Here is a 19,886-nt window from a genome sequence, read left to right on the forward strand (position 1 = left end):
TGAAAAAGGAGACTGCTGCTTTTTATTAACCAGTGAAGTGGGCCCAGACACTCATGTATGGGAGGAAAAGCAATGTGGGGAGCAGGCCCAGACCCAGCAGTTGTGGGGTGCATGGCCCAGGCTGCTGCTGAGCTGTCTCCATGTGGAAAAGGACACCCTTTTGGGGAAGAGGGCACAGCAAACCCCCAGAGCAGAGAACTACCCAGCAGGATGCAGAGAGCTGGGCAGCACTCAGGAGCTGAGCACAGGCACGGAGAAGTGACACAGAGGGGAAAGCAGGGACACTAGCAGACTAGTTGCAGTTCTTGGGCAGGCGATAGACACCTCCAGAGTAGATGAGTTGCTGGTCCCGGACTTTTTTCTGGAGAAAACCCTGCAGCTCTTGTATATCGATTTCTGTAACCACTGGGCCTGTCATCACAAACATCTTCAGCATGCTGTGAATCCTCTCCAAGGACAGGCTCTCCAGGTTTGTCAGCATAGCCTGGATGTATGTCCAGAACAGCTGCAGAGGGGGACACACAAGCAACAGTAAACCATACTGACATCTATACCATGAAGAAAAAGGGTGCTTTAGCATCCTGTATCCCAAAAGCAGAGCAAGGCTGTGGCTGGCAGTAAGTTCTGCTCTCAGCCATGAGCATGTAGTCTTTAAACAGGAAATACCCAAGAACAGCACCAGGTGTTGGGAAACACAGCTAGAAAGCAGGATTTGACGTGCAGTACGTGCATGACCCTCAGTGGATAAACACCAGTATGACACCTCCATGTTGCACAGTGGCACAACACACACACACAACATGACACATGGGTAGAAAAAGTACTGGAAGTATCCAGGAACCACAACAGAGGGAAGGCAAAAGTCCAGCTGTAAGTGCTAGGTAAGCCTTTTTGGCAGTCTAGAGTGCCAAAAAGCACTGCTTGGGTGAATCCAAATAAGTTATGACTATTTTCAAACATGAAATCATGTCTCAGACTTTTTCTTTTTTAAAACTGAAAAAACACATTTAGAGATGTCCAAATGGTTGCCTGGCTCAGCAGCCGGGCACTTTTCTGGAGGAAAGGCTGCAATCCAGCACCTGCACCAGTGAGCATTAATCAAGAGATAACCGTTTCAAAAAACCCTCGTGCTGGACTTAGCCACTTGCAGTGGAAAACGCAAATCCAAAATGCAAATTGAATCCATCATCTTAATCAGATTCTCCAAAACCAACAGCATGGGATGTTTGCACCGTCCTGCTGGCTTCACAAGCAGCAGAGACACACAGACGGGTACCTGCAGCTCCTCCTCTTTCTGGTCAGCCTGTGATGCCATGGCAGAGTCCCCCTCCTCATCGCTGTCTATCAGAACGACCTTCTCCACCTGGTCCTTCTGCTCCTCCTCAATCACAGTGAAGGTGCCTTGGGGCTCTTCACGCAGGACACCCTGCTGCAGCCACAGCGTCATCTTACGCTTCAGCGATGTCACCGGCACCTTGAGCACTTCACTTAGCTCTGTCAGTGTCCACGTACCTGCGGAGACCATGGATATCGGAGAAGAGAACAGGATACCTGCCCACCTCCCAGCATGCCAGGACTTAGTAAGAGGATGGGGAAGGCTGGGGAGCAAGCCAGGAGCAAGCAGCTGTGTGCAGTGACTGCCTGAAAGCAGACCGGGTGCTGAGCTGTGGCCCTGCTGGGTGCTGTCTCCTACGAGAGCTGGAGACCTGGCTGAGCCCTGTGGTAGATCCAAGCCCACGAACCAGGTCTTGGTCCTGCTGCCAGAGCTCTCAGAGCCTTCAGCCACCTGAGTAACACAGCCTTCCCACCCACCCACGGGAAGCACACAGACATGGGTGGTAACACTGAGTCTCTGCCACAGCACTCACTCTTGGTCTGGAAGTGCAGGATGATGGCAGCATGCACAGGAGAGACAGACAGGGAGAGGGTGCGATCTGCCAGCTCCACGTCCAAGCTCACCAGGCCCAGGTGGTACTTCCAGTTCAGGGTCCTCATGGCCTGGAAAAGGGAGAAGCAGCCACTCACAGCAGATCTTCTAACGGGAACCACTAAGCACTGCGTTATTGCAAATGCCCCTCTACCACCAGGGCCAGCTGCGCTCCATACCCCTCTGCCAGACATGAAAGCTGCTCCCCTCCTCATGAGTCACCCAGCACTGCCACCACCCAGCCATCCCCTATCCCCTCATGGGAAACATCCTCCTCAGCACAAGTTGTTGGTCAGCCTTTGCCCAAGACCAATACCTAAAAAGCCAGTCACTCAGCTCTCTGGTAGGGTAAGCACAGGTTGAGGAAGACCAGCTGGGCCACTCAGAACAAACTCCTACCGGAAAATAAATACTCATCTGGGGCAGGATTTCCTCAGAAGAGAAGCAATTTCTTCTGATACTGATGTGAAAAGAACACTGCTTGCTTTGAAGGTTGAGGATGCTCAAGGAGGCTGCTTCCTCCTTGCATCTCCTCCTGCATCCTCCCCTAATTAATTTTTTGCAGGCACAGAAATCAGCTGGCACCCACATCTGGTATGTAGCTACAGCAGAAGAGACAGGATCTAGAAGTATGAGCTTCCCAGCCTCATGGCATGTATCACTTGGTGTGTAATAACAAGTTCAAGAAAGGATATAGAAAACCAAGCCTGAAGTGGAGTCAGAGCACAAGTGGACAGGCAAAGGGGAACATCTGCACGAGACACCAAGTTGCTTTCAGGTTGGCTGCAAGGAACCATCTGTGTGTGCACACAGACACTACACTGGCATGACAGCTAGATCTGACTCATCCATGCTCCAGATGTGTGCTCTGCACTACACCAGGCAAGAAGCTGCAAGATGAGAAAGCCAAGACCACAGCTCTGGATGTCACCTAGATCTCTCCTTGACTTCCAGACAGGTGCTCCTGCTTCCAACTCGTTCTGTATGTGCAGAGCAAGATGCACCTCAGCCTTCTCTATGTGACTAATTGCCATGATCAAGTGCCTGGAGAACAGAAGAATACTGCACGGTTGGTTACATTTGCTCTGTATGCCTCTCCTCCACCCTTCCATGCTGTTTAAAAAGGCATGGATTCAGACTTTGTCTGAGCCACAGTCAAACTGACCAAAAATGCTTGCACCTAAACTGTCTTAACACAGAGTTCAGGTGTTATAGTAACTCGCAGAATTAACTCACAAGATTGGCAAAACTTAACAAATTTTGAAATAGTTGGTATGAAGAAATACATTACCTTGGAGACACTGCTAGGTGATCATGTAAACTTAAGATAAACAGAGTTAGAATATGTGCAGTATGTATAACCAAGAACATATTATTCATTAGGCACAGATAAAGGCAGATTAGTCAATGCTGGATGAGAATCAAGTAAAGGCCCTGTCCTTGCCTTACCTTGCTTAATTTTAATACTAAAATCAACACCCACTTGTGCATAATGAGTATGTAAATGTGAGACCACCTCAGTATAATGAGCTGGACAAGAGCATGAGGTGCTCAAAAGATCTTTTCATTGTATAAGTTTGTGTAGCCTATCACAATTTTTGTTGATGTGTTTCCTTGTAACAAAATTGTATAAAAACCTCAACCTTTCTTTCTAAAAGTGTGCAGGTATTTGGAGACCTGGCACCCTATACTGCGGTATAGCAATAAAGACAAATATCTCGACTCGATGTGTTGATTGGCTTACAGCACACTGGGTGAAAAAAACCAGCTTTTGAGACAACACAGGGACCCTCCAGAAATGAACGAAACAACCCAGGAGAGGCCACAGACAGAAGAGGAAGCAACATTCACCTAACTCTAGACTAACGGTGAATCTTAAAATGAGACCATGTTAAAAGAGCTTCTTTTCAAGAGGTGTAGGAGCCCTGTGCCTGCGTAATAGCCTCGCTCGAGAAGGGCGGAGACTCCTGAGGCAGAGGTGGAGCAAGGTGTGTTACTAAGCATAAAAGATGACTTCTGAACAACGGAAATTTGAAGCTTCCCCACCAAGGACCACGACGATCGACGACGCAGCATTAGCTGGACCCGGGACCGTTAGGACGTCTTGAGATCAGCAGTGGTAGCTATAACTTCTCTTTCTCCTCTCTCTAAACTTAACTTTACTTTTCTCCTTTCTTTCACCCATCTCTAACTATCGCGTGCCTCTTCACAGGCAATACAATAAAGTTTTACTGTGTGATTATTGCTATCCCCTTTGGTGTTGGTCACCTTAATTTTGCACTTTTGAGATCGTAGCAAACGAACCATCACGAGTCCACCGGGTGGACCGTGACAAGAGGACAAACAGGGGAGGAGAGTGCCAGGGTCCTGAAGAGAGGCCCAACAGGGACAGGATGTCACTTACTACTATAGAACTTAGGCCAACAAGCTTAGACCAGACTTAAGATGCCTAAAAACTTCCACCTCAGTATCCATTTAACTAACAAACAATGGCATATTTTAGAAAACTCTCTTCCTTAACTGCAATCACTATAATAACTCAGACACCCCATAAGGAGATAAACCCTTCTTTTGGCAATAGCTAAGCTAGTGCAGCTTCTAACCCCAATTCAAAGCTGAAGGACTTTAGGATTCCACCGTAACAGCGTGGGTGTACTAGCAGCTAAAATTTAAGGGATGTTAAAACCCATGCTATGTAACAAAGTCTGAACAGCACACAGCTTTTTTGAGGAGCATTAAGGTTGCCTCACCTTTAATTTCTCATATTTCTTGGAATAGGCTTCCATGGCTTCCTTGACCTGCTCTGGAAGCTCTAGCTTCTCCTCTTTCAGCGGTGGCCAGAACTCACTTGACAGGATAACGGCAACAAGGCTGAATGGTGGCCTCTCCTCTTCTGGGAGCTTTTCTTCCTCATCACGAATGTTAGCATTAATGCGTCGCGAGTCAGCCATATCCTGGAAAAGGCAGAGGAAGCTAAGGCAGCTCCTTCTCTTCCAAGTCAGTGCTAACCCTTAGTAAAGGAGAAGATTAAACAAGGTGACTAGCATTGTCTCCAAATGACGATATGGACATTGGAAAGAACATGATCATGTGTGTCTACTAGAAAGTCTGCTACGTACTCAGAAACATTTGTGGGGAGGTTGAGGAAGGGCGTACAGCTCAACGCTAGCCTACACTGCAGTCCCTCCAGACCTGTGTTTGTCGTGGTTTAACCCCAGCCAGCAACTAAGCACCACGCAGCTGCTCGCTCTCCCCCCACCCCCCGCCATGGGATGCTGGACAAAATCGGGAAAAGAACTAAAACTTGTGGGTTGAGATAAGAACGGTTTAATAGAACAGAAAAGAAGAAACTAATAATGATAATGACAACACTAATAAAATGACAACAGTAATAATAAAGGATTGGAACATACAAGTGATCCACAGTGCAATTGCTCACCACCCCCTGATCGATGCCCAGTTAATCCCCGAGCAGCAATCTCCTGCCCCTACTCCCCCCAGTTTATATACTAGACATGATGTCCCATGGTATGGAATACCCCGTTGGCCACTTTGGGTCAGCTGCCCTGGCTGTGTCCTGTGCCAACTTCTTGTGTCCCTCCAGCTTTCTCGCTGGCTGAGCACTAGAAGCTGAAAAATCCTTGACTTTAGACTAAACATTACCTAGCAACAACTGAAAACATCGGTGTGTTATCAACATTCTTCTCATACTGAACTCAAAACATAGCACTGTACCAGCTACTAGGAAGACAATTAACTCTATCCCAGCTGAAACCAGGACAGTGTTCTTCCCACAGTGCTCGAAGTGAATTAAACTCCAGAGTCCCAACCCTAGAGGAGCTGGAAGAGCCCAGCTCTTCAATGCCAGAATACTGTACTGCAGGAAGGGCAGGAGCGACAACAGCACCAGAGCAACCATCTCCCAGAGTTGACAACCTGACCCACAGGGCTTAAAAAACAGAGATGAATTTGAATGCACTTCTGCCTGTCACAAATCAGCCCCCTCACTGGGACTTTGGGAACCCCACTTTCCTAGAAGACCCTTTTTGGGTCACCCCTCAAGTCTCTCCCCTTCCCCAATAAGCTCAAACACCCAGGACTTGAATTTAAAGAAAAACACCCCAAAAGTTACTTTTAACATGACTTCACAATAGTGCATCTGAGCTTCACCAAACCGCAGCTTCAGCAGCTCCACATTGCGGATTTCCCTGATAAGAGAAACAATAGATCAGACACAGGTCCCTCAGACAGATGAGCCTGGCTCGGCCTCCACCCCTTGCAACACAGCCAAGAATGCAGTCCCTGGCACAAGGGTGATCTTCCTAGGAAGCCCCGCAAAGCACATTAGCTGAACAGGATGCCTCCTCGCATCTAAGTGAGGAACGGTCACTTTCTCTGTAGGCCAGCAGCTTTTTGAAGACCTTCCCATCCCTTTCGTTTGGACGAGCACGGCACCTAGCCATCCCCCTTAACAACACAGTGCAACCTCAGCATTTGGCAAGCCACTTGCCTGAGACTGCCTATCCCAGCCGTGGCTTGCACTAGCTGCATTTCACAGAAGGGAAAACCACTGCAACTGTGGAATCAAGAGACATAGTTGGGTTGCAACTGAGGTTTCCTGACACTTCATCCCTTTTTCTTACTTTGACACTTTCTGCTGACCCTAAGCAGCCTGTGCAGGTTGTGAGGGTCACCAGAACATGTGGGATGGAGCTAAGAGGGTGTCAGTGCCTCCAATTTCCTACCTGCTGCCCTATTAGTGCAAGCCAAGGGAAGGACTGAGCAGGAAGCAGCTGAGAAGAGGTGAGTGCATGAAATTCTAGATGCAAACCCAAAGCTGCAGAGGAAATGGCCAAAGACATTCCTGGCTCCAGAAACAGCCGATCATACGACTGAGTCTGAAGCACACCTTTATCAGGTGATTTTACCATGGAAAGCCCTGGAGTTGGGCACTTGGACCTCACCTCTCAGCACTGTAGTTGAACTGATGTAGCAGCCGGTCAGCCAGAAGCGTGCGGTATTCGTTGATAAACAGGTCCTTGCTGCCATAGATGCTCACCAGCAGGCTGATGATGTCCGAGGACCGACGCTTGGAACTTGATTTTCCTATTGAAATCCAGCAGACGACAGCACGAGATTAACAGAGACCTGCCCCAGCCCAGCTCAGCTCTAGAGGACTAGCAGATGAGCTGCTCAAGACCACAGCCCACTGGGGAAAACAGCGGGCTGTCAGGACTTCTGGTCTTGGCATCTAACCTGGATCTGCATCAACCGGGTCAGGAACCCAGTCGCCTGGTTCTGAGATGTCATCATCACTCTCCTGGCCGTTCTCCAGGGTCACCGGGTCAGCTTTCGAGAGCTCGTTTGCAAGATCACCAGAGCCCTCAGCATCCCCTGTGAGACCAGCCACAATCTGCCGCACCGTGTCTTCCCGAGTCCTGCCAACAGGGAAGAGAAACAGAGCAAGTGAAGGGAAGGAGAGGGAAAGGGGATGTGTAAGACTGCCCTGCAAGCCTCTTACCTCAGATACTTCCTGATGGGTTCACAGGCGACCTCGAGGATAACCATGGAAGGGTCAAGCTCCCGCAAGGCCTTGATGGCCGAGATATACAGAGTGATGATGTCAGATGTGTTGACTCCTACAGGAGAGGGGCAGAGGGAGTCAAGAGTCCCAGAGCACAAACTAATGGCTTGGACGCAAGGAGCTTGGATGCTCTAAGCCCTCTGTTCGATCCATGGAGTCGGAAGCGAAGGGCTTGCTGCCCTACTGCCCCAGACAAAGGGAGAGATCGGATCCGTATGTCTGAGAAACCAGTTCCAACCGCGAACACAGGCTCAGAGACTACTACAAACCAGTTGAGCCCAGATTGTGCATTAGGAGCTCAGACCACACACAACAGAGAAGACTTTACCCACCTGGACCAAAGCTAAACTTCTAGCTCAGCTCCTCACCATACTGCAGAAATGAGGCAAGAAGGGGCTGGGATATAATCAGCTACTGCTGCCCATGCACACTCGAACACAGGGAGCACGCGATGGGCACAGCCTGGCTGCCTCTCACTCATCAAACATGAAATCAGATGATGGTTCCCAGTAGATCCCCACTCATGCCCAGGCTCCTTACAGTGTTATGATATATGCGGGGATGTAAAACCCACCAGGATGCAGAAGTCGCATTTCCAGAGCACTTTTCAGGGAGCTGAGCAGCTGCTGCCTCTGATTAGTCCTTTCCAGGCAGAACTTAAGGTCCTCCACAGCAGGCTTCGACTCCGGGAAATCTACAAACTAAGCAGTGATTAGAAACAACGCCATGCTCTTGTGGGAAGGCAAGAGGAGACAGTGTGGCACATCAGGAGTTGAAGACAGATCTACCATTCATCCAAACCAAGTCCAAGAGTGAATGCACACTGAATGCGTCCCACCTACCTCGAATAATGCTGAAGAGCTCTTCAATGCGCATGCTGGCATAGATGCGGTAGAAGAACCTTTGGACATGGCACCGCCAGCGCTTCAAGGTGCTGCTAGCTTCTGGAGAGGAGCGTGCCAAGGGACCATCTTGCAGAAAAACCCTGCTGAGCCAGCCAATCACTTTCTCAATCCACTGCAAAAGGAGAGGGAGGGTACAGAGATGGTGAATACCACAGCTGGATGCACAACCACATCTCACACTTACCCCATCACCAGGGCAGCTACCACAGCAAGCAGAAATGAGCAGCTAGCCAAGGACAGCATTACCTCCAGCTGCTCTCCAAATGCACCCTGGCCTGGGTTATAGCCAGGGAAAGCCTAGCTGAAAGAATGCGAACTTTAACTAAAGATAAAGGATATGGACTATGCAGACGTGTATGAGAAGATAAAGGGTGACTGAGGACTGTGCATACGCGCTGGGCTCCAAAAAGGATAGGGTATATTAAAAAACTTGCAGACTATTCTATTTTTGCAGAATTCCATTCCATTCTATACTTGCAGAACTATTCTCTTTACAAGAATATGAGCAAATTGCCCATCACATCATCCTTGGCCCAAAATTTCTATGACTCCTGAAATCAATGAAGAGCAAGCAAGCCATCCCAAGGACTCAGAGACATACTCTTACCAACCAAACTCAGGCACTTGAAACCAAGACCTCAACCACCAGCCTAGTCACTGAATAATAAAATAAAAACCTGAACAGAGAGCATCAGAAGGTAATTTTTTATATTTGAGATCTAGTTTTCTACAGAGAAATGTGTAATTGTCAAATTTCAAATGTACTCAACTACAATATCCAGATATTAAAAAGAAATGCTTTTTTTTAATTTTATTTTTACTTTAAGGTGGCAAATGTGTAGCACTTCCTGGGATAGTATTTGAGTATTAATAGCTAGTAAATATTAATCTTTTTTGATAACTGGATTTGGACAGCCTGAAACAAAAATGCTAAGTTCAGATCTGGTTTGATTATGTTAATTTTTAATTATCTACTCAGCTGAGGAAACACTGAAGGAATGCACGAGTTCTGCTAATTACAAGGCAGGACAAACCTGAGAACTACAGAACATCTGGGCAAAACTGTGGAAAAGCTGTTAAAGAATTCTCCTAAAGAACAAAAGGAAAGGACTAACTGATGCAAAGCAACTCAGTTTTAAGGAATACAATTATTATCAAACTAACCCATTTTTCCCCGTGGGTTTATCTTCTCTGAGTGCTCCTGCTATAGCCTGATTAGTGGCTGATGCTCCAGACTGCTGCTGATGTGTCTGAAAAGGGGGTTTGCTGTCAGCACTTTGTACTTTTAGGAAGCTGTTTCTCAGACTTCTATTTTACCTTTAGCTTGCCAGGCTTGTGATTTTTGTCTTTTTTTGAAATAGCTTCCCAATTTGGATACCGCTCCTACTGTTGTTTTTTTTTAAAATCGTCTCTTCCTACTTCTGACATGCTCCAATATTCTGCAGCCAAACACGCTGGCCTTTCTGAAGCGGTGGGAGCAAGAGGACCTTCTGCAACGTCTGACAAACAGAATGCGGTTGCATTTTCTCTGGTGCCCTTAAAATGTCCTTAAACAATCTCCAGGTCATCCAGAAGCATTTCACACTAGGTCCAATAAAGTGTTGCACAGCAACTAAAGGGAAGTAAATATAAAATGACTGCTGATATTTGCGGACAAAAAAAATGGCCAGCACGGCAAACAGCAAGGCAACTAGGGCAACCACACAGAGCAGTCTGGTTTACATGGCAACCTCACTTCACACATTGTTCTTCAACACAGGAAAAGGCAAGGTCATGCATCGAGGAACAAAGAGCACAGGGCAAGCCTGCAGAGCCAGGACTGTACCCTGGAAAAGCCATAACCCGGAGAAGAATTTTATTTTAAGGTCACACTGGGTAAACAGCCCAACGCAAACTCGGTTTAAGGTAGAGGAAAACAACGGGTAGGTGCAAGGAAGGACTTTAATTCTGTATGTGGCCCACTGGTGAGATCAATGCCAGAGCATCACCTCCCAGCTTCGCTTCCTATTTTAAAGGGATGCTGAAAAATTGGGAAGAAGAAAGAAAACAACCACACAAATTCAAATTATGACCCCACCTACACAGAGGGAGGGTTCTCTGCAAGCTAGGTGGCACTACATGTTCTTGTAGTTTGCAAAACAGAACCACGGAAATTCCCTCATTACTAGGGACATCACCAGGTGAAATATAATGGTCCATTATGCACAGGTCACAGCAAACCTTCCCCTCTAGCATTAAATCAAAATCACCTCTTCTGCTAGGGATGGTGGGAGTCATAGCTCTGGACCAGGTGTTTTTGTGGAATCCACTTTTAGCCTGAGCTGCTAAAGCAGTAACAGGAGCAGCTGCGCATCTCTAAAGGAAGGGCCCTCACTGCCCGCACGCCTGCCTTACCTCCTGGAACTCATTCAGGAAGGAGTGCTCGTACTCCCCCCTGCACCTCTGCTCCATCCTCTCCTCTATCATCCTGTGCAAGATGGTCGTGACGGCATCGGCGCTCACTCTCTCCAGCAAATTCAGCCGGCGGCTACAGACACAGACAGCGACCCGATTCAGAGCATATGGAAGCAAAGGTACAAGCAAATAAAGAAAAATCTAATTACCTGAAGGCACCTTCCTCCCTGTAAGCTCCACAGATGCAGGCCTAGCTCTTAGTTTAAATGCTCTGATAGCCCGCACAGATGCACTACATATATAACACATGACACTACTGCTATCCCATTTTCCTTAGAAACATTATTTTCTAGCCATCAAAAGCTTTTTCATTTAGAAGAGTTCACTTCCTTGTGGACAGAAGGCCTTAGAGCAAGAGGAAGATATTCTCATATTCATGGAGATGAACTTTCTGTCTAAAAACCTGCTCTAGTTCAACCACCACTTGGCAACCGGTTGCAGAAACCCTGTGTCAAGTTCTCTACCCAGTACCATGATACAGCCTGACCTCACACGAACTCCTACTGTTTTCAGGTATCAAGCAAACCTGCTGGTGCTCCCCATCCAGACCATCTGCTTGTTCTGAGTGACAGCCACCACCCCGAAACCTACGTACAGAATGTCATTGAGCTGCTGAAACTGCTCCATGGCTTTGGGGCACCAGCACTGCTCTCTCTTGGTGCTGCAGCCTGCGCACAGTGGGCTCTCTGCTCCACTGTCCTCCGTATCACTCTCCTGCTCGGTCTCACTCATGCTGCTCTCACACTCGTTCGATCCATCTTCTCCTTTCTTCCACTGCCGCATATATATCCTAAAAGTGCGGCTGTAGAACTGCTGGATCATTTCCTGGAAGGATTTGGTAGTGGAGAAGAAAAGGATAGCTTTGAACATGGTGTAGACCTTTTCTTGCAGCATCTGAGCACCTGTCCCCAGGAGCAAGCCGGCCTTGGTCCACCTCTCCAGAAGTTCCAGACTGTTAAGGTAGGGGTCCAGGCGGCACTTGAGAAGACAAAACGCATCCAGAAGGAGCGAGGAGCACTGGGGCTCCTCAGCCGTGTTTTCATACTGGCCAATGCAGTTCCAGAACTCAGGAGCTATATTTGCCTGAAGGTCGGTCTGCAGCACCTCGATGAACCACTCCTCCACGATTGAGTGCAAGTCGTAACACCGCAGCACGTCCAGGGCTGCCCGCAGGTCGGCATCCTTCAGCGGCCCCACAGCATTGGACCTCGGTGCTGCCTGAAAAGCAGAGGGGATACCGACTTAAGCGCGCATAAAGACTTGTCTCGGAGGATCTGTGGCAGAAGAGACCGCTCATCTCAAAGAGTGGGGACCAAATGCACACGGACTCTGCTGTCAAACAGCACCAGGCGGATGCCGTTCCTCCATGGACCCCTGCTGGGGTCTCAGCCCGCTGCCTGCAGCCAAGTGTCCACCTCCGAGGCCTGACACCCAACTCCCTCCATCGCTGTCCCTGTCGGCGGCTGCTGCAGGACACACGCGCTGGCCGGAGTGCCGCGACCCACCCTCGGGTCCCCGAAAAGCCAGGCTCTGGGGCAAAACCTCCCGTGGCCGACCTTAGCTCCCTCGGGGAGCGAGTGGGGAGCAGAGCCGCAGCGCGGACGGGGGAAGCAGCACCTCTCTTTGGCATGGCCGCTTTCCTGGCCGGCGCGATGGGGGAAGAGGGGTTCGGCTGGGCCGCCGCGGCCTTTCCCCGGCAGCCCCCCGAACAAATACAAGCCGCCGCACCGCCAGATCCCCCCTTCCCCTCTTCCCAAGCCGGCAGCTCCAGCCGTTCCTCCCCCCAGCTCCCACCTGCCCGGCGGCAGCACCGAAAACCGGACCCAGGAGCGGAGGGGACCGGCTGGGGCCACCTCAGCCACCCCGGGGGGCGGCGGAGCGGCAGACCGGCGGGGTCGGGGCCTGCATGGGCCCCACAGGGCCCGGAGACCCGCGGGCGGCGGCGTGAGGCGAGCGGGGAGCGCCGCGTCCTCCCCCGGGCCTGGGCCCGGGCCCGGGCCCCTGCCCGCCCCCGCGGCGGGCCCAGCGTGGCCGCAGTCCCCCCCGCCCTCCGTGCCTCCCGGCCCGGCCACCGCCGCTCACCAGCCCCAGGGCGGCGGGCGGCACCAGGGCGGTGCTGAGCGTGTGCCAGGCGGCCGAGAGCTCCGCGCCCGCCGGCGGCTCCATGCGGGCCGCGCCGCGCCGCAGGAAGAGGCGGAGCGCGGCGGGACGTTGGGCAGGGCCGGGCCGGGGCGATGAGCGGGCCGGCGGCCGCGCTGCGGGGGTACAACGCGGAGCTGCGGGAGGGTGAGCGGCGCCGGGGCCGGGGCCGGGGCCGGGGCCGGGGCCGGGGCCGAGGCCGGGGCTGACGGGTCCGTGCCGCGCAGGGCTGGCGGAGCTGCGCGGCCGGCGGGAGGAGCTGAGCGGGCGGATCCGGGAGGAGGAGGCGGAGCGGAGCCGGCTGCAGGGCCGGATCGGGGCGCTGACCGAGCGGCTGGCCCGCACCACCGAGAGCCTGGCGCGGCACCTGGCCGCCCGCGGCGAGCTCGACAGGACCATCGCCGAGACCGAGGCGGCCTACGGCAAGGTACCCGCCGCCCGGGGCTCCCCGCCCGGCCCCGGGGCGACGCGTCCTGCCGCTGCCCGGGGCCGGGCGGGACGGAGCTCCCGGCACGGGCGGGTCCCCCTTAACGGGGAGGCTGGGGTTGGGGTGGGTGCCGCGCTGCCGGAGCTCGGGGAAGCGACGCCCGACGGTGCCGAAGGGCGCGGGCATCGCCCCGCCTTCAGGTGCCCCCGAGGGCCCACCGCAGGCACCGCAGATCGTGACAGAGGGAGGCGCAGCAGGGCCTTACAGCTGGGGGAGCAAAACTGGAGGTTAAGCTAAAGCGTACTGTCAAAATGTTCCTTGGAATGGGCCCCCCAAAAAAGAGCACCTCACAAACCATCACTGGGGGGACAGGGAAGGAGGAAACCAGAGACAAGACGCTGACCCAGAAGGCCGTGAATTCACACAGGTAACAACAAACCGATGACAGAGCTGTTGGCCTACTAGACGCTTTTTGCCCAACTCTTCATGTAATTTCTCCCATCTTTAATGGAATAATATGATGATAATATCATTAAAGAAAGAAGTAGAAATGTTGGATCAGTAAAGGAGGGGGAAGGAGAGGAATAGTGCAAGGGCTGTTATTTCAGTTACTGGGATGGCTCAGCCCCTTCACCTTTCCTGTATTTTAAACTCTTACCAGCCAGGGACAGCTTCATCCTGCATATAGGAGAACAGCTGAATTCACTTTTGAATTACACACCACTCAGCTTTTTAAAAAAATAAAAGGATCTTTCCAGCCCACTTTCTGATAAGCAATAATCTTGCCTCTATTGGTAACAAGGAGCTGTTTGGTTCAAGAGCACCCCTTCTCCTATTAGCTGCTGTCTACATTCTCTTTTTCCCTTTTTTTTTTTTTTTTAATGTGGTCACTACTCTGTATCAGACCCTCTTCATGTCCCAAAGTCAGTACTTTCCAGTGACAACTATTTTTCAGATGAGGCTGGAGCCGTTTTCTAAGCCTACTTCAAGAAGTGATGGTTTGGGGTAAAGGGGAGAACTTGCATAAAGAGTTAACGACTTTGAAACTGTGTTGTAAAGCTACATGAACAAGCAGCACCTTTTAAAAGAAACTTTCCCTGAGATACAAGTCACAACCCCCCAGCCTACAAATGAATTCACGTTTATTGAAATTAAAAGGCAGTCACAGTAAGTAAAAAGCAGAGGTGGTTAGGAGAGGAAATGCAGACAGGCTGTAAACAGAAACCAGTAACAAAGTTCCTTTCCTGTGGATGTACTTCTCTTGTCTGTAATCACACTCCTTGCCTTTCCCCAGCCCGTGACAGTTGCAGGACTCCACCTTCTTCCACGGACAAGATGGCAAGATCCCACCAACATGTTCTACTGGTGTCTCATCCTGCAGGGCACCTACCTTCATCTCTTCTCTGACCACTTAGTGATTTCCACAGGTTCACAGGAACGTAAATGATCTTTGGGACTACAACCCTGCCATCATATTGTTGCAATTGTCCATCATGTTAAAAGTTTAAAATGGCAAGATGGACAGGCAGCAAGATCTCCTAAACCTGTTGTAGCCTTGCTTCCTAGAGCATAGTAAAAGGGAATGTTATGTTACATACAGTATAAGCTAAAAATGGGAGAAAATTAATAAGAGGAAAGATTTAGTCTGACTTAAGGTCATTGTGGAGTTGAATTAGTCTTGGAGCAAGAAACCTAAAGCATGCAGTTTTAACAGTGGAAGACAATTGAAACTGGGTCAGCTGAGCACAATTTAATACTGATCTAAAAAGCCCAGGTATCAACATCTCCCTTAAAAAAATCAAAAAACAAACAAAACCCCACAACCCAAAAGTTCACCCCACAGCCTGCTTCAGGAAGTTCTCCGCCTCGTGCTCCAAGACAGATAAATTGGTTAAGCTGTTTCGTATTCAGAATATGGGCACGAACCAGAGAAATTCCTCCACAGATATTCCTGCAGTGAGATAGGACAATACATCACCAAGAATTAGATATTGTAAGTGCTGGAGAACCCCTCTTGCTGCAAGGTAGATCAGCTGAATTTGAAGGGAACTCATAAGAGAAACAGTTTATGTAAAAATAAGCTATTTTTATTAATTTATTTCCCAGATACTGGAGAGTTCTCAGTCATTGCTAGATGTCCTGAAGGGAGAAATCGGGAATGCTGGTAAAGCCAGTGAGCCACAAAGTACTTCAAAGGAGAAAGAAAAACAAGCACATGGACAAAAGCATTCCTAAACTTGTTCTTCAACCTGGAAAGTCCTGTTGGTCTGGGACAGCTGCTGTTCTGGTACAAGGATGCTGCATTTAATAAAAGTCTTTGTCTTGCAAAAGTAAATTTTCCTTTCGGATGCACTTTGGTATTAGAGGTCTACTAAAGTTAATCCTCAAATGCTAGAGATTAGGGTAGGCATCTACAAAAAAAAAAAAATACCCTTTATTTTGAGCACAGTGATATGGAAGCATATCCCAGGAGATGACTTACCAGCTAATGCTTCTGCCCTCGAAACAGCATTCACCTTCCTCTGCCAAAAGCAAGCTAAGAGTTCATCCGGTACAGACAGGTATTAAGAATACAAAGCTAGAAAGTACAATGGCAGCACTCAGGGAGGTGCAAATCACAGCTACAAGGTAGAGCAGGCAAACTGGAAGGAGTAGAGAAGTCAGCAGTACACCAGGGCACCACCTGCTCCTTTTGAGAAGCACACTCTGCACTCCCACACCTCCACTGAGCCTGTCCTAAGTTGCAGGCACAGAGCTAATTCACTGAGAACAGCACGCAGAATACCAGAGCAGCATTTCAGTTGGCTGAAGTCAGTGGAACAACCTGCAGGATATTGTTGGCTTTAGCATTCCTCACTGATCCACAGCAGAACAAAGTCAGGACTAGTTCAGACACCTTGTCCCTAAGTTTAATTGCAAGCAGCTTTTGCTTCACCACCTGCAGTTTTTTTAAGTTGCAAATCTAGAGACAGAGCTGCCTTAAACTGGCCTGAGCTTTTCTGCAGTGCAACATACTCACTGAGACCTTTTCTGCTAGAAAACCTGTGCATAACCTTTTCTTCAAACACAGTCCCTGATCTCCTTTGGCTGTGTGCACAGCTGTGTTTAACTCCACATATCTGATAACTTACTCATCCCTTAAATCTAGCAGTTACTAGCAGGCCTGCATTTTTCATCATTCTACCCCAGTCTCAGCATCTTGTCCTGAAGTATTTAATTAACGGGAGAAGCCTCAGCACACAGGAATCACTGCTCTTTCCACTGTACTTCTGTCATGTCACAGGCAGATGTGCTGCCAGCCACACATTGCTCCTGGGAGGTCATGCAGGGAGAAGATCTCAAGTTAGCTTGAAAAGGACAAGCCTTAGATGTACAAGGAGGTGGAAAGTCTTCCTTTGTGGCCTCTCCAGCCAACATCTAACAAGCTGCTGAGCATCTTTTTTTTTTTTTTTGCATTATCTTTCCAGAAATATTTAGGCACCCAGGGCAGAAGATGAGGACAACTAGAAGAAGGTATGTCCTAACATTTAGTCCTGACCATATTTTTCAGCAGAACAACCTTCCTCCTGCTGCTACAGTGTACACCAAAACAAGTGCAAGGTATGCAGAGCATTTTCAGTTCATAGACCAGTGTCAACTTGACTAGACATTCATCATCTATACATAACAGACAAACCAGTAAAAGTATCAAATTTAATCAAAGATACCAGCCTGTTCCTTTGGATAGAGCCACACACTGGGCTACCACTCATTTCATAAAGCCCAAAGAGGCTGTATCTATTCCAACCGCATCTCTTTTAATCCCAGAAGTACAAATCACATTAGCAGCAGTATTCCATCTTTTCCAGAGTGCAATTTTGACCCTGAGTTTACAGTAGTAGAAAACTTAAAATGGAAGAGTCTAGCAGATTCCTTTGCATATTGGCTGCATTAAACAATTACAATAGAACTATAAAAAAATCCTAGAAAAAATACCATATTCCTTGTTCAAGTTCTGCAGAAGAAAGGAGTGAAATTGCCCTCCTGTGCTTTGCATTAGAGGAGCAGGGCAAGCATGGCTAGAAAGAAGCCTTCCTGCCAACCAAGACAGATAAATCTTGGGCCTGGCCCCATTAGATGCTAGAACAAAGCAACAAGAGGAACTGGCAAAATGAAGCACAATTAGCAGTTATGAGAGACTGGACCCCAGAGTTGGGTATGGACAGATCAAAGCTATGGCCAATGTTTGGGAATCTTTAAGAGGCTCAAGCCAGTCTGGACACTTCTTTACAGATCAGTGCAAAAATGACACAAGCATTTATTCCCCTTCCCATCCCTCACACTGTGTTCAGCTTCTTTCACAAGAACATAACTGGCACATTAATTCCATGATGGTTCAGTGAAACTAGACCCAGAAACGTGCTGAGAACTGACACCCAATCTAGCTGTCAAATCACAACCACTTCTGTGAATCCAGCTAACTGCCCAGATACTCCCAGTGCTCCAACTCCAGAACCGCTCTTCACTGGCGCCTCTGATGGGAGAAGTGTTACAAAAGCTGCCCAGGCCCCATACAGTGCCTGGATGTGTGGACTCAGATAAGCACTGAGAGAATCTACATCCATCCCAGGATTACAGATCTGTTCTTAAGATGCTTGCCTTATCGGCAGCTGATCTTGAACAAGGAATACGCAAGGCCACAGGTAAAATAAATCATACGCCCTAAAAGTAGTAGTTAGGTCCCACAATCCAGTGCAAATATTCTCCGAAGATGCCCGATAGCATCTAGCCCACCCTTGGCATCAGGCTCCAACGAAAACTGTGGTGAGGGAGGGACCCAGAAGCTCATTTCCGTGGTGCTTGCATGGACATTCGGAAGGTGCACTGACACGTTTTGACCAGCAGCCGCTGCTGCAGGCTAGAAGATGAAGCCATCAAAAATACAGAGCAGGCTCGCTGCTGAAATCGGAGAGTCCGCCCTTCTCTGCTGGGGTGAGCTGTGGAGAAAGCAGAGTTGACATGGAAGTGTCATCAAATCCAAAGCAAATGAGTACCCACACCTTTAGACGGTGAAGGCTGCATTGGCACCTTGCCCGGGGCTAACGAGCACATTTAATTCCCCCCTCCAAACATGCCCTGGAGTACAAAGTGTGCCAGCTGCCTTAAGTCTCCTTTACACATTTACAGGGAGTCTCCTTTACAGGGAGAGTCAGGTCTGCTAGTGGCAGTGGGACCTTGTGTTGATCCCTTTGTGAGTGGTGGCACGCCTCCCTGGGCAGCACACACAAACACAGGCGCTCAGTGGAAGCCACATCCCATCCCATCCACTGTCCAGACCAACCCAAGCACAGGATAAGAGCACAGCAGGACAAAGCCAAGATTTGCTTATTTAAAGTCTCACCATGACTTGGTTCCCATGGGAATCAGCTTCCTTCGGGAGGGGTCCCTCTGCAGCAGGCATCTCCTCATACTTCTGCTCCTGCCACTCGCTGAACTTCACAGAGTGCTTTGGGGTATAGCTGGATAAATCTGCTGGAAGGACAAAGCTGACGTAAATATTTCTCACCACCCCAAAAGGAAGTGGGATCAGGATCCTGGCAGGGACAGCATGGAAGCTGCCCATCTGCAGTTCCCTGTTCCAGCTCAAGCCCTGTCCCCACTAAGCTCTGATTCTGCCATCAGCTGGCAGAAGTCATCTCCATTAGCATTTCTACCTGTGTGGAGCCCCATAAGGGTCTGTAGGAAACATGGACGCTGTCAGGCACCACCAGTAACCCCACAGTGCCAATACAGTGCCTCGCTCACCTGAGTTAGGTGTATTGGGATGCAAAGTGCTATTTGGGCGTGGAATGTAAAAGGTGCGAGATTTGTCCTCCTCTGTTTCAGAAACATGTCCTTCCTCTTCCTCCTCCTCTTCTGCCAGTGAGCTCTCTGATGGGTACTCAAACATAGTCTGCAAACTTGTCTCATTGAAAGAGATCTTCATCTAGACAACAGCAAAGGAGAATTATTAGAAAGCAGCACAAGAAGCCATAGATCCCAACACATGCTCTGACAAAGGCCACCTCCCACACCAGGGCTTCACCCTGGTGTAAAGGAGCCATTGCATATCCCCCCACCTTTCCCCACATGCCTTGCCAAATCTCCTACCACACTGAGAGAAACCACAAAGGCAGATAGCCAAACACACGGGATGGAGGCAGGTGGCTGAGAGGTCCAGAGTACCTCTGGCTTTTTGCCCTGGCATATAATTTGCCATCACCTAACACTGATGTCCAGCAGCCAGGAGGAGCTGCTGGCATGTCCCTTGAGGGATTGGTGTTGCCAAGGAGGAAAGGAAAGCATCCATATGTTGGAAAGGTGACATTGCTAATGCCAGCCAACACGTTTGTGTACCCATGCTCTAGACAACAGAAACATCAGTGATCAGGACTACATTTTGGGGAGGACATCCTGGCAAAAAGCTATTTA

The 19,886-nt window shown here is 49.4% G+C and overlaps 3 protein-coding genes and 1 long non-coding RNA gene across 5 annotated transcripts in view; 2 read left to right on the forward strand and 2 right to left on the reverse strand.

Moving 5' to 3' along the window:
* Positions 1-13,066, reverse strand: ANAPC2 (anaphase promoting complex subunit 2). The gene is made up of 13 exons (XM_052814630.1): positions 12,953-13,066; positions 11,466-12,088; positions 10,811-10,943; positions 8,354-8,528; positions 8,086-8,205; positions 7,449-7,566; positions 7,184-7,365; positions 6,892-7,033; positions 6,060-6,135; positions 4,678-4,881; positions 1,869-1,998; positions 1,277-1,512; positions 1-505 (listed from the first exon to the last, which is right to left on the reverse strand). The coding sequence occupies exons 1-13, from the start codon at positions 13,034-13,036 to the stop codon at positions 293-295; spliced, it is 2,436 nt and encodes an 811-aa protein (XP_052670590.1). The 5' UTR covers positions 13,037-13,066; the 3' UTR covers positions 1-292.
* Positions 13,061-15,771, forward strand: SSNA1 (SS nuclear autoantigen 1). The gene is made up of 3 exons (XM_052814631.1): positions 13,061-13,156; positions 13,237-13,436; positions 15,543-15,771. The coding sequence occupies exons 1-3, from the start codon at positions 13,105-13,107 to the stop codon at positions 15,669-15,671; spliced, it is 381 nt and encodes a 126-aa protein (XP_052670591.1). The 5' UTR covers positions 13,061-13,104; the 3' UTR covers positions 15,672-15,771.
* Positions 13,443-15,252, forward strand: LOC128154290 (uncharacterized). Its single transcript, XR_008239308.1, has 2 exons — positions 13,443-13,863; positions 14,731-15,252. It is a non-coding gene; the product is annotated as an uncharacterized LOC128154290 (long non-coding RNA).
* The window catches only part of TPRN (taperin), a 21,308-nt gene continuing 15,983 nt past the window's right edge, over positions 14,562-19,886 (reverse strand). The window contains exons 2-4 of one of the 2 annotated variants that reach the window (XM_052814628.1): positions 19,221-19,401; positions 18,817-18,944; positions 14,562-18,412 (exon numbers count right to left, since the gene is read on the reverse strand). In XM_052814628.1, coding sequence (XP_052670588.1) covers positions 18,350-18,412; positions 18,817-18,944; positions 19,221-19,401 — 372 coding nt within the window. In that variant the 3' untranslated portion in view covers positions 14,562-18,349. Of the gene's footprint in view, positions 18,413-18,816; positions 18,948-19,220; positions 19,402-19,886 lie in introns of both variants that reach the window. The other variant, XM_052814627.1, reaches the window with a different exon arrangement.

This window comes from Harpia harpyja, chromosome 19, assembly GCF_026419915.1.
Source record: "Harpia harpyja isolate bHarHar1 chromosome 19, bHarHar1 primary haplotype, whole genome shotgun sequence".
Classification (NCBI taxonomy): Eukaryota; Metazoa; Chordata; class Aves; order Accipitriformes; family Accipitridae; genus Harpia; species Harpia harpyja.

Bases quoted from the DNA above. Each gene is read 5' to 3' on its own strand.
- ANAPC2 (XM_052814630.1), bottom strand. From the start codon at position 13,036: ATGGAGCCGCCGGCGGGCGCGGAGCTCTCGGCCGCCTGGCACACGCTC. The intron at 10,944-11,465 runs GTACGTAGGTTT...CTGTGTCTGTAG, and splicing joins CAGCAGCTCAATGACATTCT to CCGCCGGCTGAATTTGCTGG. The intron at 506-1,276 runs GTACCCGTCTGT...CCCCCTCTGCAG, and splicing joins AGAAAGAGGAGGAGCTGCAG to CTGTTCTGGACATACATCCA.
- SSNA1 (XM_052814631.1), top strand. From the start codon at position 13,105: ATGAGCGGGCCGGCGGCCGCGCTGCGGGGGTACAACGCGGAGCTGCGG. The intron at 13,157-13,236 runs GTGAGCGGCGCC...CGTGCCGCGCAG, and splicing joins CAACGCGGAGCTGCGGGAGG to GGCTGGCGGAGCTGCGCGGC. The intron at 13,437-15,542 runs GTACCCGCCGCC...TTTATTTCCCAG, and splicing joins CCGAGGCGGCCTACGGCAAG to ATACTGGAGAGTTCTCAGTC.